Source organism: Condylostylus longicornis, unplaced genomic scaffold (genome assembly GCF_029603195.1).
Source record: "Condylostylus longicornis isolate FDR11 unplaced genomic scaffold, ASM2960319v2 ptg000048l, whole genome shotgun sequence".
NCBI classification, from domain to species: domain Eukaryota; kingdom Metazoa; phylum Arthropoda; class Insecta; order Diptera; family Dolichopodidae; genus Condylostylus; species Condylostylus longicornis.
This window is the reverse complement of record NW_026578017.1, coordinates 14,500,345-14,516,769: the sequence shown is the minus strand read 5'-3', so window position 1 is coordinate 14,516,769 and position 16,425 is coordinate 14,500,345. Positions and strand designations below refer to the sequence as shown.

General features: G+C 21.4%; 1 protein-coding gene across 20 annotated transcripts in view; it reads left to right on the top strand.

Annotated features, from left to right (window-relative positions):
* Positions 1–16,425, top strand: part of LOC129610910 (potassium channel subfamily T member 1) — a 206,411-nt gene that overhangs the window by 179,005 nt on the left and 10,981 nt on the right. For 7 of the 20 annotated variants that reach the window (XR_008697110.1, XM_055523712.1, XM_055523713.1 and 4 more), the window contains 3 exons: positions 6,037–6,171; positions 13,751–13,974; positions 14,315–14,612. Coding sequence is in view for 18 of the 20 variants with exons in the window: in XM_055523712.1 (XP_055379687.1) it covers positions 6,037–6,171; positions 13,751–13,974; positions 14,315–14,612 (657 nt within the window). In the remaining 2 variants the exon portion in view is untranslated. Of the gene's footprint in view, positions 1–56; positions 138–2,349; positions 2,489–6,036; positions 6,172–9,640; positions 9,668–13,750; positions 13,975–14,314; positions 14,613–16,425 lie in introns of those variants that run through there. The other 13 variants (XR_008697111.1, XM_055523714.1, XM_055523711.1 and 10 more) reach the window with 9 other exon arrangements.

The following is a 16,425-nucleotide window of genomic DNA, read 5'->3' as shown; positions in this document are numbered from 1 at the left end:
TTCTCTCTAAATAATTAAATTTTATATATACGTATGTGCCGCATATTTATGTATAGGCATATACAAGTTTTATATATATATATGAAATTATATATAAATTATATATACAAAAACAAAAATAATAATAAAATACATATATAAATAAATAAATGAAAAAAAAAGAATATGGACCCTCTGATAATTAACGCACACGCACGCAGTGAGTCTCTATATTTTATTTTTTTTTTTTTTTCAATTATTCATCTATCTCTTTCATTTGTATATTTTATATAAAATAAAAGATAAAACAACAACAAGACAATATATATATATATATATGTATATATATAGTATATAATTTTTTTGACATTAAAATATATACATATATATATATATATATGTATTAATCTTAATTATTGTTATTAGTATTGTTTTTTTTAATACAAACATTATGGCTTTTCCCATTCTAGCTGTCATTTTAGTTTCAAAAATTTCAATATATTATAATTAAATGAGAAAATGGTGTTTATATTATTTTTCTAACATTCTCTTGTTTGTTTGTTTATTTTTTCATTTGTGTTTTTATTTTTAATTAATAATTTTTCTCTCATTATTATTTTTTCTTTAATTTTCATCTTATCTCACGTACACATTATATTATATACATATATAACATTCTTCATTATGATTATATATATATCCACGAAATATATATATATATATATTATTATATGTATTAATTACACACATTCACATTGATATTATATAAATCTTTTGTAAAATTATATTTTCTATAAACACCATACTCAACTCACTATTACATATTATAAAAATCACTTCATCTAAATGTAAATACAAAAAAATTTTATACCATCCTATAATTAATATTATAATTAAAATTCAAATTGATGGAATAAAAATTTAAATGTCACACTAATAAATTAGAAACAATATTAAGTCCACCATTTTTCAAGTGTATATATAATAGTTAATCATTTTTGATTAGAGATGTCAGATTACATTTGAATTAATTAATATTTTTACAATTTATACGATTTTGTCATGTGAATGCAAATATGGTTATTTGCTTGCAGATTAGGGCTCGTATAAAGAGTATACTATTTTCATCCGTCCACGCATTATTTCAATGAAAACTCACTTCACTATACTCGTTTTTGTTGTTTTATTCAAAAAATACTTTAAATTTTAAAATAAAGAACAATTTTCAATTGAGTTTTTAAATTAATTTGAATGACTTTCGATATTTTTCAATAATATTCCCAGCATATTATCTACATAATATTTGAGGCTATTTGAATAATTTTTTTTTTGTTTTTGCCGTATATCAATAAAATTTAATTTCAAATTCATTTTAAAATAAAATGTACTAAAATTTCCAAATATTTGGGTGTACTATTAGGTCTAAACGGTGTGTATATGTACAGTGGTACTTAAACATTTGACTTACATATATACAGCAGTATACGAACAGTGACGTTCTATCTTTAATATTAAGGTTTTTTAAAGCGACTTACACTTTTTTCCATATCTTTCAAAAAAAAAAATATTTTTACCAAAAAATCAATTTAATACATTCTTCTTCGCTACAGCTTGCCGGTTAATTCTATATTTGAATATGTCATTGAGCATGTTATTATTTTTTCTCTTTGGTGTCCGATTTATTTCGAATTGTAATCGTGATATTTCAACTTCCCTACTTTTTTCAATTTAAACATCAATTGAAGATCTCGAAGGGTTGGTGAAATTTTTTTTTGTCGAATCTTCAAAATGAAGATTTAATTTAAAAAAAAGAATTAAGATATTTGAGCTAATCTATTTGCCAGCACTGCTTATATATGTATAGCATCAAAGTATAACAGATTAATGAAATACAAAGCCGATTTATACATCGTATTTATTGACGCACACCGAAATATACTTTTAAAAAATTGATAATTTTAAAAAATGTGAAAGAAATTTAAGTTGTTCTATAGTACGTACATAGAAAATAGACTATATACTAAATTTGACCAATATTAAAATATATAAAAAATTTATGCTAATTTCAAATTTGTGTTAATTTGTAGATACGATTTATTTTCGTGTTATTATAGCCATGATTCTGACATTTCTAATCAATATTGTAAATTATATTACATGATATATAGTTATTATTTATATTATAGTTAAAATTATTTTGTTATACACATAAAGTATATCTACTCGTATATATAAAAGTAAATTGGCAATAAAATAAAATAGACATCCTCCCACTTTAATTTTTTTTTTTAATATTTATAATTTTTATTAATTTTAATTTTTATGATTAAAAATTTTTTGTGATTTTATTAATTTTTGTTTTGTTTTTAGAGTTATCGTATAAGAAAAGTGTTTACTGTTATATATTTCATTCACTAATAAATTAATGATTAAATTTTATTGAAAAATGTTGTAAATTATTTTTTATTTTTACATATATTTTTTTTTATTAAACAAAATGTGTGATTTTTTTTTATTTATTTTTAAAAGTTTTTGTTATTTAAAAAAAAAAAGCAGCAGAAGCTTATTGCTATATATATTGTGATAAAAATGGTTTATGTTTTGTATGACGTCACATCTGAAAACTGTAAAAACTAATGCAAAGAAAAAAACAAACAACAAAATAAAAAATCAAAGGGTATACGAAAAATATTGAAAACTTGTTTTTTTTTTTTTTTTGGAAATTCTTAAAATTTTTAAATTTTATTTTGAAATGTTGAAGCGTACTTATTATTGTTAAACCTACCACAAAATGTCAATTAAATGCCAACAATATTATATTATATAAAAAGCTGAATTAAATTATTTATTTATATAAAATTATTACTTGATATATTACATAATAATATATAATATATATTATTGAACAAAAATAAAACTATAAAAATCTATTATACACGTATCTTATGTATTTGTCGCCTATATTTAAAATGATCTTTTAAAATTCTAAAGAAATCTTGCCATTTTAATGTTGCCTATATATATTGCAGAAATATTTTCTCTCAGCCTCTTTAAATCTATATGAATATATGCACAATATTATTTAATTTATTCATAATAAATAACTACTAATATAAATTTTATACTATATGAAAAGCTTTAACAAAAATATAGGAAAAGAATTGCTCGTAATGAATGTGTGTGTGTGTAAATATATATAAATATCTAAAAAAAAAAAAAAAAAACAAAAAAAAAAAATGCAAAACTTTGTTACACAATTATTGTTTAGCAATCTAAAATATATTTGCGGATTATAATGACTGCCTCATTAATAAAGGATTTTTTGTTTTTTCGAAATAAAAAATTTAAAAATGAAAATTTTTATAAAATGGAAATGTCAGCTTTCTCAATCGAAATATATATGCATCTATATAATAAATTATACTTCAAATATCTTTCTATATTTTTTTCTATTTTTTATTTCATATTCAGCTTGCTTTCATTTTCTTATATTTGAAATGCCTTTGCATATATACTTGAAATAATGAGCATAAGTTTTGAATTTTACTTGAATATGCATTAAAATTTGTGTGAATATAATGTCCTGCATGTTTTATATACTATATGGAAAAAGAAATAAAAAATTTATGTAATTATTTTCTATATTTTTATACTTCCTTTTACTGCAATACAAACTACAACGCGTTAATAAAATTACAAATTTTACAAATTTTTTCTCTACGCATGAGTGTTATGCTATTTTAAAAATTTTTATTTAATAATTATTTTTCTCTTTTAGTAGCACTTTTTAATACACTTTTTTATTTCTATTAATATTATTTATTAATAATATTGTAGCCATTTTTGTTTCTATATTAAATAGATTGTAGAAATAATTGTATAATTAAGGCTTTAATAATGGTATTTATAAAAAATTTAAAAAATAAAAATTAAGTGTTTCATTCTTATAAATTTTTAAGTGCCTGCATATATGGTTGTACGTAAAACGGATTCAAGAAACGAAACAATTAATTAAAATATGAATTGATATTATAAATGAATGCAAGGGCGTTTTCGAATGAATGCAATATGAGATCGAATTTCTAACTTAGAATTTAAATAACTTCGACAACAGAAAGGACACAACCTGAAAATCTACAAATTTGACAATAGCATAAAAAAAATCTTTTTAGCTGTAAAAGTTCTAAGATTATCATAAGTGTTTTACACTTTCTTTCTGTTCCATAACTTTTTTTTATACAGTTCACTGAAATATAAATTTAAATTCTTTATTGAAGTAACAACAAAATTTAAAAGAAACTTTCTCTAATAAATCCTCTAAATCCGAAATTATTTTACTTTAAATACAAAATAGTTTCGGCAGCAGTAAAATCAAAACTGAGTTGTTGCGTCTGTATATCTGAAAAATCATAACTTAACTCCAACCGGTAACCTATCTTCCTTTCTGGACAATCATTCAAGTAGCTTAGTTATAGAAGTTTAAAAAATTATCAAAAATTCTTTATAGCGGCACAAGTAAATAACATATTTTTTTCCAAAAAGCTTTTTTCAACATTGAATATTAAATAACTTTTTAATTTAATGATTGAATTTAAATTCTTCATTAAATTCATATTAGAATTTAGAATTTTAATTTTAGTCTTCTTGTTATAAATTAAAACTATGGAGATTGTTAAATGAATAATGGAAAAATAATGTAAAAATTAAGGCCGGATACCTTAATGTTAAACAATTCATGAAATATTTATTAAACTTGAATTTTCTATTCACAATAATTTTTCGTTCTCTCTATTGGGAAAATTATTTTCAAAATAATTGAAAAGTTAAAAAAATTTTCTTTTAAAACCAACAAAAATTTTCAATTGAAAATAATTATGGGCTTAACGCATATAGCAGTACAAATACTACAATCGATGTATAACGGCAACCTTTATAATTTTTTTACCTCAACGGTATTCTCAAATTTCATTATTTTGTTTCTCTTCTTACACTTTTATTATTAAAAATATGATAAAAAATTAACATTTTTTTCGTATTTATTGAAATAAACCTGAAGTATGTGTGAACACTTAATTTTATATGGAAAATTAACTTCGATTTATTATTAGATATAAATACATAATATATGTATGTATATATAAATTAAATTTGTAAATAATTATTATTCAAAAATGCATGCTTTTTTTGTCTTGTATTTTAAAATTAAAATTTTTTTTTTTTATTTTTCATTTTTCTTTTTTCTATCAAAATTATTAAATATAATTTTTTTTTTATAATTTTAAATTATTATTTTGTATTTTATGTAAATAAAAATATTCTCAAATGTAATTAAAATACCCTGTGCACCACATCAATGCACCACATACTTGTACATAATTTAATAACTTTAAAAAAAAAAAAACCATATGGAAAAAACAGCAACAAAAAAAAAGAAAATTAAATTCCAAACATTCTCGTTTGTTTATTTTTGTTTTTGTTGAAAAAATTGGATTAAAAGTCTACATTCACATACTTGATTCCCATTTGAGTTTTTAAACAAAAATCTTTTAAAATTAAAAAAAATATATTAAAATTATTAAATAAATTCTATAAAAAAAAAAAACAATTTTTTTGAAATCATTTTTGAATTCCGTCTAATTTTTTAATTATAATTTTCTTCTTTTGTTTTGTTTTGTAATTATATAACAGTTTGTCATTTTTTTTAACTAAAACCTTAAACAAAAATTCAAATTTTTCAAAATTTCAATACATGCCTTATTTGTGCCCCCCACCCCCAAAATCATTTCCTTAAAAGGAAAAAAAAAACATTAAAAAAAAAATTTTCATCGTTTCTTTTTTGCCTTTTTTATTTTTTTTTAATTTTCTTAATATTTTTCAAAATTTAATTACGAATATCTCATTCTTATTAAAATTATTTTATTTCTTTCATTCTTTTACAAAAAAAAAAAAAAATTTACTTTATAAATCTTTTTTGCTTTTTAAAATTTACTAAACAAAAATATCAAAAAAAAAAAAAACAAAACGCATGCTTTTATATATATATATATATATAATTAGTACGATGAGGAGGCTGGCACACCGGATTCAACAAAGGATAGTAGTACTGACGCTTTACGTGGTGTCACATATCGTCCAGTACATCATAAATCTACAACATGTTTGGGCGGTTGTTCAGAACGTAAAGGATCATCAGTAAGTATTCAAAAGCAAAAGAAAAATCACAGAATAAAAAAAAAAAAATTGAAATTCAATTTAAAACACAAGAATTGTGAAAAAAAAGTAGATGTACACATTTTGGGGGAAAAAAATTTTTTTTAAAGGAATACACGTATGACGAGAACAAAATGCAATTGTATTCTTAATATTGTCTACCTTTTGTTAAATACAGTTTTTTTTTTCCATCCGAAAAGAGGTTCATAAAGTGTTACACGATGCTGAACAGCAATATTACATTTTTCTATTATCCTAGAGTTGCATAAAATATCACCATATTATTTTAATATCAAAAATATGCAACAAAATTTAGCACGGCACAATAAGAGTAGAGAGCTCAAAAATTACTAAAATTTTTGTATTCTCATATGTAAGTTATATGATTCTTACTCGAAATTTTCTCTTTCTAACTAGTTTTAACTTTTGTCCTGCTTCACATCTTTGAGAGACTCATGAAGGTATATTTTTTAATTGGTTCAAAATCCGAAATTTTTTTCAAAATATTGATTAACAAATTTAATTTGGCTTATTATATAAAAATTCAAATGCTTTGAGAAAAAATATATTCATCTCAAACTTAGCAATGAAGCCCAGCTTCTACTCATAAATAAACTGTAAAATTAATTGAATATCGTAATTTCTGATTCCCGAACATAAAATACATGGTTGTATTTACTTCAATGACAAATTTTACATTCTGTTCATTAATATTGTTAAATTCTACTCTTAAAAAAAAATTCTAGAGTGCAAAAAATATTTTAAAAATTTCGTTTTCAACGTTAAATAACATTGAAATTCGGATGTACTATGTGCTTACTTAAAAGTTATTTGTAAATTTCCGACAACAAAAGACTTAACAATATAATACAAAATAGTTTTACAAATAAAAACTATATACATATACATAAATAATATCCTTATAACCTTTGAGTGCTTTTATACGTATATAGTAATGTAAAAGAAATACAAGAACAAATAAAATTTTCTCATGTGGAACTACTTGAATCTTTAAAAAATAAAATATTTTTCTTCATAATTTCTTTTTTACTTTGTATCAAATTTTTTACTTTGCTCGTTTTTACTTTTTGGTATAATGAATTTGCTACTAAGTCTTTGATATTTAAAATTAGTTCTCTATTTCTTTTGAGCGAATAATGCAAGTATTTTTAATATTTGTAATGTTAGAATCTACATTCATTGATTTAAGAACTAAAGTAATAAATTCAATATTAAATGCTGCTAATGGGGTACCAAAATTTTAAAGAATTTTCAATTTTTTCTAAACATAATCTAAAAAATATTTTAACAATTAATTCGACAGTGCAAAAATATTCCAATACAATTATCTTAAATTATTTAAAGAAACTCTAAAGATCGTCGTCAACATTTTACTCATTTCTAGTATACATTTATTTTAATTTACGTATCCATATCTACAATATTTAGGTAAGGATTAATAGAGAGAAAAAGATTTTTCTTTATATAAATTAATTTAGTGATTTTCTTTTAGCAAGTTTTTCAAAATTTAAATTAAAAATTTAAATTAAGAAAAAAATAGTAACTTTGTAAATGCAAGAAAATTTTATTATTTAAAAATTCCTTTTCCTCTTTGCATGGAATAAAAATCTGGACTATAAAATTTTAAAGTTGCACTCCTCAAATAAAAACTATATAAGTGTAGTGTTTAGCACAGGAGATTTTCCTAATCTTAGATAAAATTCTCATATTAAAATCAAAAAGGTATGTATTTTTATTAAAGAAACTTATTTTGAAAGAAATTTTATAGGAAAACTTTTTGATCTCAAAAATGCAATTGATATTTCCTAGAATTCAAAATAACATATTTATTTATTTTGTTGTACGTACTTATATAATTCTAGAATTTTAGAATAGATACTAGAAATTTCTTTATACGGTGTGATTCAGTAAAGAGTGCAATATTATATATCATTGTTTTGATTAGAGCATCAAAAATAGGCAGAATTTTTGTTCGAAATTAATCGTCAAATTAAACGGTTTCCGTTGATACAGGAATCTCAAAGAATTTTCATGAAATTTCTACTTGCCAAAGATTTAATACTTATAATTTCCCCATCGAAAAAGATCGAAAACTTTAAAGGCCCTAATAAAATATAGAAACTCCAAAAATTATCCCTATTTTGGACTTTCATTAATTTTAAGTGCTGTAAAAATCGATTATTATTAAATTTTGATCACAATAGTCTCATTAAAATGTACTTGAATTTTAAAATTTTTAAAGGAACATATATTGATTAGCCCTTTACTAGCCCTTTCAAAAATTTTTGTATGATACTTTAATTTTTTCTGGAAGGGATGTTACAAGAAAAAAAAAAGCTTGGGCAAGTAGAAATTTCGTGCAAATTCGTTAAAATCCCTGTAACTTGAAAATCCTTGAGACTTGTCACCTAGTCCATAACAAAAATTTTACCCATTTTTGACCCAGAAGGTTAAAATCGTATTACAAAAGTCTATAAAATTGTTTCTCTAGGTATTCCTGAATCATTCTGTATAAAAATATTAATAAAATAAAAATTATTAAAAATTTTTTGAAAGCAATATGAATGAAATCAATTTTCTTTGAACGTAAAAACTTAAAAGTCAATGAGAATATTGAAATTTCATTCTACGATAGCATCCATCTTAAGATAAACTTTAACCTACAATGAAAGAACAAAAATTGTTAAAATCATATACTTTGTCTTTAACGATTTAACTAATTTTAAAAGAAAAAATAAGCTTTGACAAAACGAAGAATAATATCAATTGTAAAAAGCCCCATTTAATCGATACTTAATAAATTTACCATTCGTAAAATAGTTTTATCTTAAAAATAATATTGATTAAAAAAAATTTTGTTCTTCAAAGTTATTAAAGTGTCCTTTATTAATTAATACTCTGATACCTCCAATTTTCAAAATTAATTACCGAAATATGTAAAAACAATTTGTTTCCCCCTAAAAGTATGCAAATTTTCCATATCACTTTGAACAATTATTTTTAATTTAAGTTTTATTTAAAGGTAATAAACTTACTTTTGATATTTTTTTTTGTGTTATTACTTACACATATTTAAATATTAGGCACAATTACAATATTTTATTATTGAAATACACAAAAAAAAACACTTAAATTCAAATTTAAAAATTTAATGCCTAATAATTTATAATTATAATGTTTAACAAAACTAGTATGATAAAATAGTATTTGATATTCAGATTCAAGTGTATGAGCATTTTTCCTTAAACATTGTTAACAATTTGTGTATTTGATTTAATAAATTAAACCTGTTTTAATTCAATATTAATAACAATGTTTTTAGTAAAAAAATGTTTTATATCTTTCATATAAACTATTCGTATAATATTTAATGGTATTCGAATTATTCTACGTATATATTGACATTAATATCGATACTCTAAATTATTAGGTTTGAATCGATCAAATCAAATTCCAAGTAAGTATATAAGAAATATTTATTTTGTACTTCTTTTCTTTATTCTTCATCAATGTACTTCAATCTTATTGATTCTTTAAAACGAAATAACAATAAAGTATATTGTACTTAAAAATAATAGATTATTTTTTTTTTGGAAAAATAATTAAATTCATAAAAATTTACTATTTTTAAATACTTACATGCAATATCTCTCTCTCTATTTGTTTTGTATTACTAAATAAATTTTTATTACATTTAATAAAACTATATCTGCATACTTTATACGTAAATTATTAAAAATTCTGTAGAGATAAGAAAATTAATTTCTTTATTTTCCATATTAATATACTATACTAAAATTTATCTACCTTTTATCTATATATTTAAAATTAAATAATTTATAAGAGATAATTTGAAATAAAATTTGTATTTTATAGTACCTACATCTTCTGTAGACAAAAATTAATTTTTTTGCATATTTAAATATAATTTAAATTCAAAAACTTTTCTTTAACACTTTAAAATATTCTACTAAGTATAAATTACATTTTCTTATCGTTTTGTAATTTCTTTAACTGAAAAATATTGAAATAATTAAGATTTCAGAAAATTTCCACATATAACATTCTGTATACTAAATAAAATCATGTATATATATATATATATATATATATATATATATATATATATATATATATATTACAAATTTACAACTTCACTTATATGATATATGATAACATTAATTTTACATTATATACAGTAATTAGAAATATTTAACATAAACGAAATTTGACATAACATTCGAACATTACAAAATCCATTATACATATAATATGTATATATAATGTATTATAATCTTCTTAATAATATTCTTTAGTTGTAAATTAATATTAACAATAAATTATAACAATAAATTTAATTCTTCCCTTTTACAAAGATTTTATTAAGCTTTCTATTTATCTATTTTAGAAATTATAATATTAATATTAAAATAATTGTTCAATATAATTTAAAAAAAAAATTTAATTTGTACATAATACACGATATTATAATATAACACAATAATTATTTCACTGTAATACTAAATAATTTCTATATTATAATAGTAATTGGGAGCTGAGAGTTTATCTTTTATAAATTTTTACAATTTCACTTAAATGTAGTCCGTATAAATTGCTATACATTTATATAAATAATATAAAATTACTACATTTTTTATTATCAAACATTTTAATTTTTTAAATTCCATTTTAATTAAATTTATTAAAAAATATAACTCTTTTATTGAATTCAACTAAACACATTATGTACTTTAATTATATTACAAAATGTTATACAATTAAATTTTTAATTATGAATAATATTCTCAAATATAATAAACATCATATTATATGTATGTATACCAGTATAACTTAATTCAATATTTACCATAAATTTAATGTAAATTTTATTCTCCCCCTCCACCATATTCAAATTTCAAGCACTAATATTAATTTATAAAGTTAATAATCTAATGTTGTAGTTAATTACATAATATATTATAAATTATGCATGTAGAATATTGCACACATGTATTCCAAAAAAAAACAGTGTCAAAATAGAAAATATTGGTTAAATAGAAAAATAAAATTAAATTTCAATTTTCCCAATGATGTAAAATTTCATGTAATTTTACATGGCTTCAATACTTCTATAGTATACACATTGAATTTAAAATTTTAATTAAATCATATAGGGCTATAATGATTCGTCTAATATAGGAAAATATGAAATTTAAAAATTATGATATATATATATGTATATATATAAATATATATATATATAATATATATATTTATATATATATAATATTGTGTATATTTGTATTGATTTCGATTCTAGCATTAAAGACAGATACCTTCTGCATTGGTAACTTTTAAATAATAGTGTGGTTTTAAATATATAATAAAAAATATATGTTTATTTCAAAAATTCGAACATTAATTAATAAGTATAAATGTGAATCAAAATATGTTAAGGCTATATTTTAATATGAATTTAGCTACGTTTTACATCTTGTGGTTAACATTTTCAAGTATATATACCTTTTCATAATCGCAGTATATCGCGATATATAACGACAACTGTGCTATATTTGTGTTCATAAACAAATGTTGCTAATCAAATCTGTTCATAAACATTGTTAATCTATCACTAAAATATTTATATTATCATGGCTAGAGCAGTTAAATCAGCTGACCATTTTTGTTTTTACTAGTTTTTGCAGTTTGACTTTACTTACTTTTTTAAAATTTCTGAGTCTGATCCGATTGAAAGTCAATTAAAGGAAGAAAATATAAACCACATTTTTGGTTCATGAAAACAATACTGCGAATTCATTAATAGCAAAAGTTTTTATACAACTGTCAAAAATATATTGCGTATGTATCATATCATTGTTTTGCAGTATTGTGTTTATGAAAATACCTACGAGTATTATAATTTACGAATACCTGTAAAATTAGTAAATATTTGGTTAAGAATTAAATATGTTTTGGACATACAATTATATTTATACGCTTTATGTATATTGTGAATTTATACAATTTTTATATTTTAAATTTGAAGTGGCGATTTACGGAATTAAATAATATAAAGTAAATTTTATTATAGTATGAAGGAAATAATACCTTGTTAATAAATTAACAATTGCACAAATATTGTATTTAAAATATCCCATTTAATTCCAATGCCGCTTGATCTCATTCTTATTTATGTGGAATTTTCAATATCGCGTATGAGTAAATATAAAAAATTTTGTTCAATCTACAGCCAAAACATACAAACAATTATTCATTATATCTTAATTTAGTACAGCTGATATATTATTCTCCTATATGTTTTCAGACAGATTTTCGCAGCTTTCTTCAAAATATTATCTGAACCCTATCACTTTTAAAAATAATGTAAATGAATGATGAGTGATGTTTGTATACATTTACTTTTCATATTTTTCATACTTGATACTCAGATTTCCTCTCAATAGACGAGTAAAAAAGCGAGATATGCGAGTGCGACCCGAAAAAATCGGTTAATGTACTGAAACCGGTTAATATATACCATGAATTAATGTGTCGCAATATGATAATTAATTAGTATATCGCGACACATTTTACATTAAGGATGTTACCTCTGTTAATAGTGTTTGCGTTTGTAAAACAAAATAACAAAATATGAACATAAATAAAATTTTTATAATTAGTTTACAGATTTATAAAATATACGTCAAGTATTTGATTTATTTCAAGTATAAATTTAAATTTAATAAATTATACTTCAAATATTTTTCAGCTTGTAAGTGCGAAACTTCTTGTATGTCTTCTATTCCAAAATACGCTTTAAACAGTTTTTGTATGGCAATTTTTATAAATTCCATTGTAGCTTACAAAATTTTTATTTTGTATATTATATAAAATTAATAAATAACTGTAATTGGCGACAAATTTATAATAACTTAACCCTATAAATATGCAATGTTAAACAGATTATTTACTAAACATAACCATTTTGACAAAAAAAAAAAAATAGAAAAAGCCAGTTACTTAATCAACATGGAATGCTAAAAAAAAATTTATTTTATTGTTATATAGATTAGTGGCTTAAAAAAAAACAAATTTTGGGAGAAAATTTTGGTGATGACGATTTTTTCAATTAAAATTTAATTTATATTGTAATTAATAATTTAATTTATTTATTATATAATTTACTGATAAAGGAGAATTCTTTTTTAGAAGGGCATGCATCACAATGCACGATAGTTTTGTTTTTTGGGAAGCTTATGATTTATTGATTTTTTTTTTGTTTATTTTTATTCTTATTTAATTAATTATCGGATTTTACTAATATGTATAGACAGCAAATTTATTGTAAAGTGATTAACAATTTGATTTTTTATTTTGGTATTAGTTTTTTTTTTTGTTTTTGTTATTATTTATGTTTTTTTTTATGTCATTTGTTATTATAAGAAGTTCTAAAAGTAATAATCAATTGTTGTTATATTTATATATAGAGAAAATTAGTTAATATATTAAAATAATAAAATACGATCCTAATCGTAACTAGTCTTCAATGTTTTTTCAGTATTCGATCAATATGGCCGATGAGGCACGTGATAATCATGCACAGCAAATTGAAAGAGCTGAAGTTGCTAATTTAGTACGTAGTCGCATGGAATCATTAAATTTACCGACCATTGACTATGATGATGTCAGTGAAAAACGTAATCATTTATCATATGTAATCATAAATCCGAGCTGTGATCTTAAATTAGAAGAAGGAGATATAATGTAAGATATGGAAACATATAGCACACATAGTTACAAAAATTTATAAAAAATAAAAAAAAAATGGAAACAAAAATTTACATATGATGCATAAAAACATAATCCAAAAAATCCAAAATGCTGTAGACAGTAGATATTAGTGTGTAGAATAATATTGGGAATGGCTTTCTAGAAAAAAAAACAAAAGAAATTTCATAAAATTTATTAAATTTAAAAAAATTATATATTTTTTTTAATTAATTAATTTAATTATTTATTTCTCTTTGGAAATTTTTCTCTTCCCGTTTTTGTTTTTTTTTGTCTCGTTTTTCTTCTTTCTTCAATTACTTTTATTTATTTACAGATATTTAGTAAGACCTTCACCATTTTCAGCACAAAAAACTTTTGAACGTCATAATTCAAGAAGAAAATCAAACATATCGTTTTGTTCGAATATTAATTTAGGAGCTGCAAATGTACCACCAGGTTCAAGACGTGGTTCCGGTTTAGGAATTAATCCAATGCAAAGTGTACAAACATTAGCTGGGTATGGTACACCAAGAGGTACTCCGCCTATAAACGCAATTAAATCCAATTCTCTTTCTCTACCCGACAGCCCTACTGTTGTTGGTCAAACACGTGGAAGGAGTAATTCATTGAGGGTACGGCCAAATATTTTCTATCATTTTTGTTTTCAAGTTTTTTTTTTATATACTTTATGTTGTTCCCCTGTACAAAAAAAAAATAAAAAGAAAAACCAAAATAAACATAACGAAATCCAAAACAAAATTATTAATTATTACAATAATTTGAAACGCAAAAGAAAAGCATTTCTTCTTGTTGTTATTTGGTGTCTCAGAAAAAAAAGAAAATTCTTTTGTATATTTTCAAAATTTTCATTATTTTTTTTTTACATTAATTCATTATATTTTTTTTTTTTATTTCTGTTTAAATCAATTGTTTTTAATATTGAATTTATGTTAAATTTCAAAAAAAAAAAACAAAAACAAAATCATTTTGTTATACAATTTACACTTTTATACTTAAATCGTTTTGTAAGCAAAAAATTTCCTATAGACAACAAAAAATATTATTAGTGTTTTTTTTTTGAAAAAACAAAACTTGTAATAAATGTCCCAACAATATTGTCTGTGTTCCTACAATAAGTGTTTATTAATCACACTGTAAACTTGTCCAAAAATATAACAAACATTTTTGTAACAAATTTATAATTTTATAATGTAATACGATCGTAAAGCACAGTCATTACGTACAAGACTCTTTAATGGACTCTTATATAATGAAAAACTTGTATTCAGTGGCATATTCAATGCGATATAATTTGATTATATTGAAATTGTGGATATTTTTCTCTGAGCAAACTGAAAAATACTTTAGAAAATTAATATTCAAAGACACTATAAGGAATTCAATAAAATTTATAATATTATACAATATTTATCACATGTATGCAATTAAGTTGTAACACTACAACGAACAACATGTTATTCTCGAATATCATGTTATTCATAGTGTTTAACTACAAATTCAATATGGAAAAAATTTGTCAAAATAAAACATGTTTTCCTATTGTGAATAATTTATTTTTGGGATCTTTTCCTCAAATCAAGGAAAAATTTAAATTCATAATATTTTTTAGTAAATTTAAATCCAAAAATATTTCAAAACAGGTTTACTGTTAAAAGAAAACAGTTTATGTAGTTTGACTCCAATTTCCTTTAACATGTTAATCGAAGATAACATGTAATTTTACAAATTGTTATTCTCCTGTAATCTGAATAAGCTATTAAAGACGAAGTTTTCTATTTTAAATTTTATTCAAAAAACAATTTAAATCAAAATCAAAAGAAATACTGTCAGAGGGGTCCTTGATTTTACAAATCAACTATAGGTTTTAAATTACTTTTACTTCAAATATCGACAATAATTTATGTAATATAATTCTGTTAATACAATTGTAATAATAATTTCTGTTTATTTAAAATGATAGCTTGTCTAATAGAATAAATCAAATTTCATTTAATAATAAAAAAATTTCTATCTACAATCTAACCATCTAGCCAATATCTAATAGAATTCTAAATCTAATCAATATTCTTTATTTACTTACTATCTTACTTACGTACGTATATGTGCAGAATAGCTGCACTAAAATCTATACATAATCCTTTACATACGTTATAGATAAATAAAATTTTTAGAATATCTTTATGCACTATTTGTAGAGATCTGATCCCATAAACATAAAAGACCGAAAAAACTTCATAAACATATATACAATACATAATAATACTTAACATGTTATATATAATGTACATATAACACAAATATAATACATAAGAACACCTTTAAACACGAATTAATATATTATTTAATTAGAATTCAAATTGCTAGCTATTTACAATACAAATTCATACAATAAACAATAATATACTTTATATACACTCTCGAATC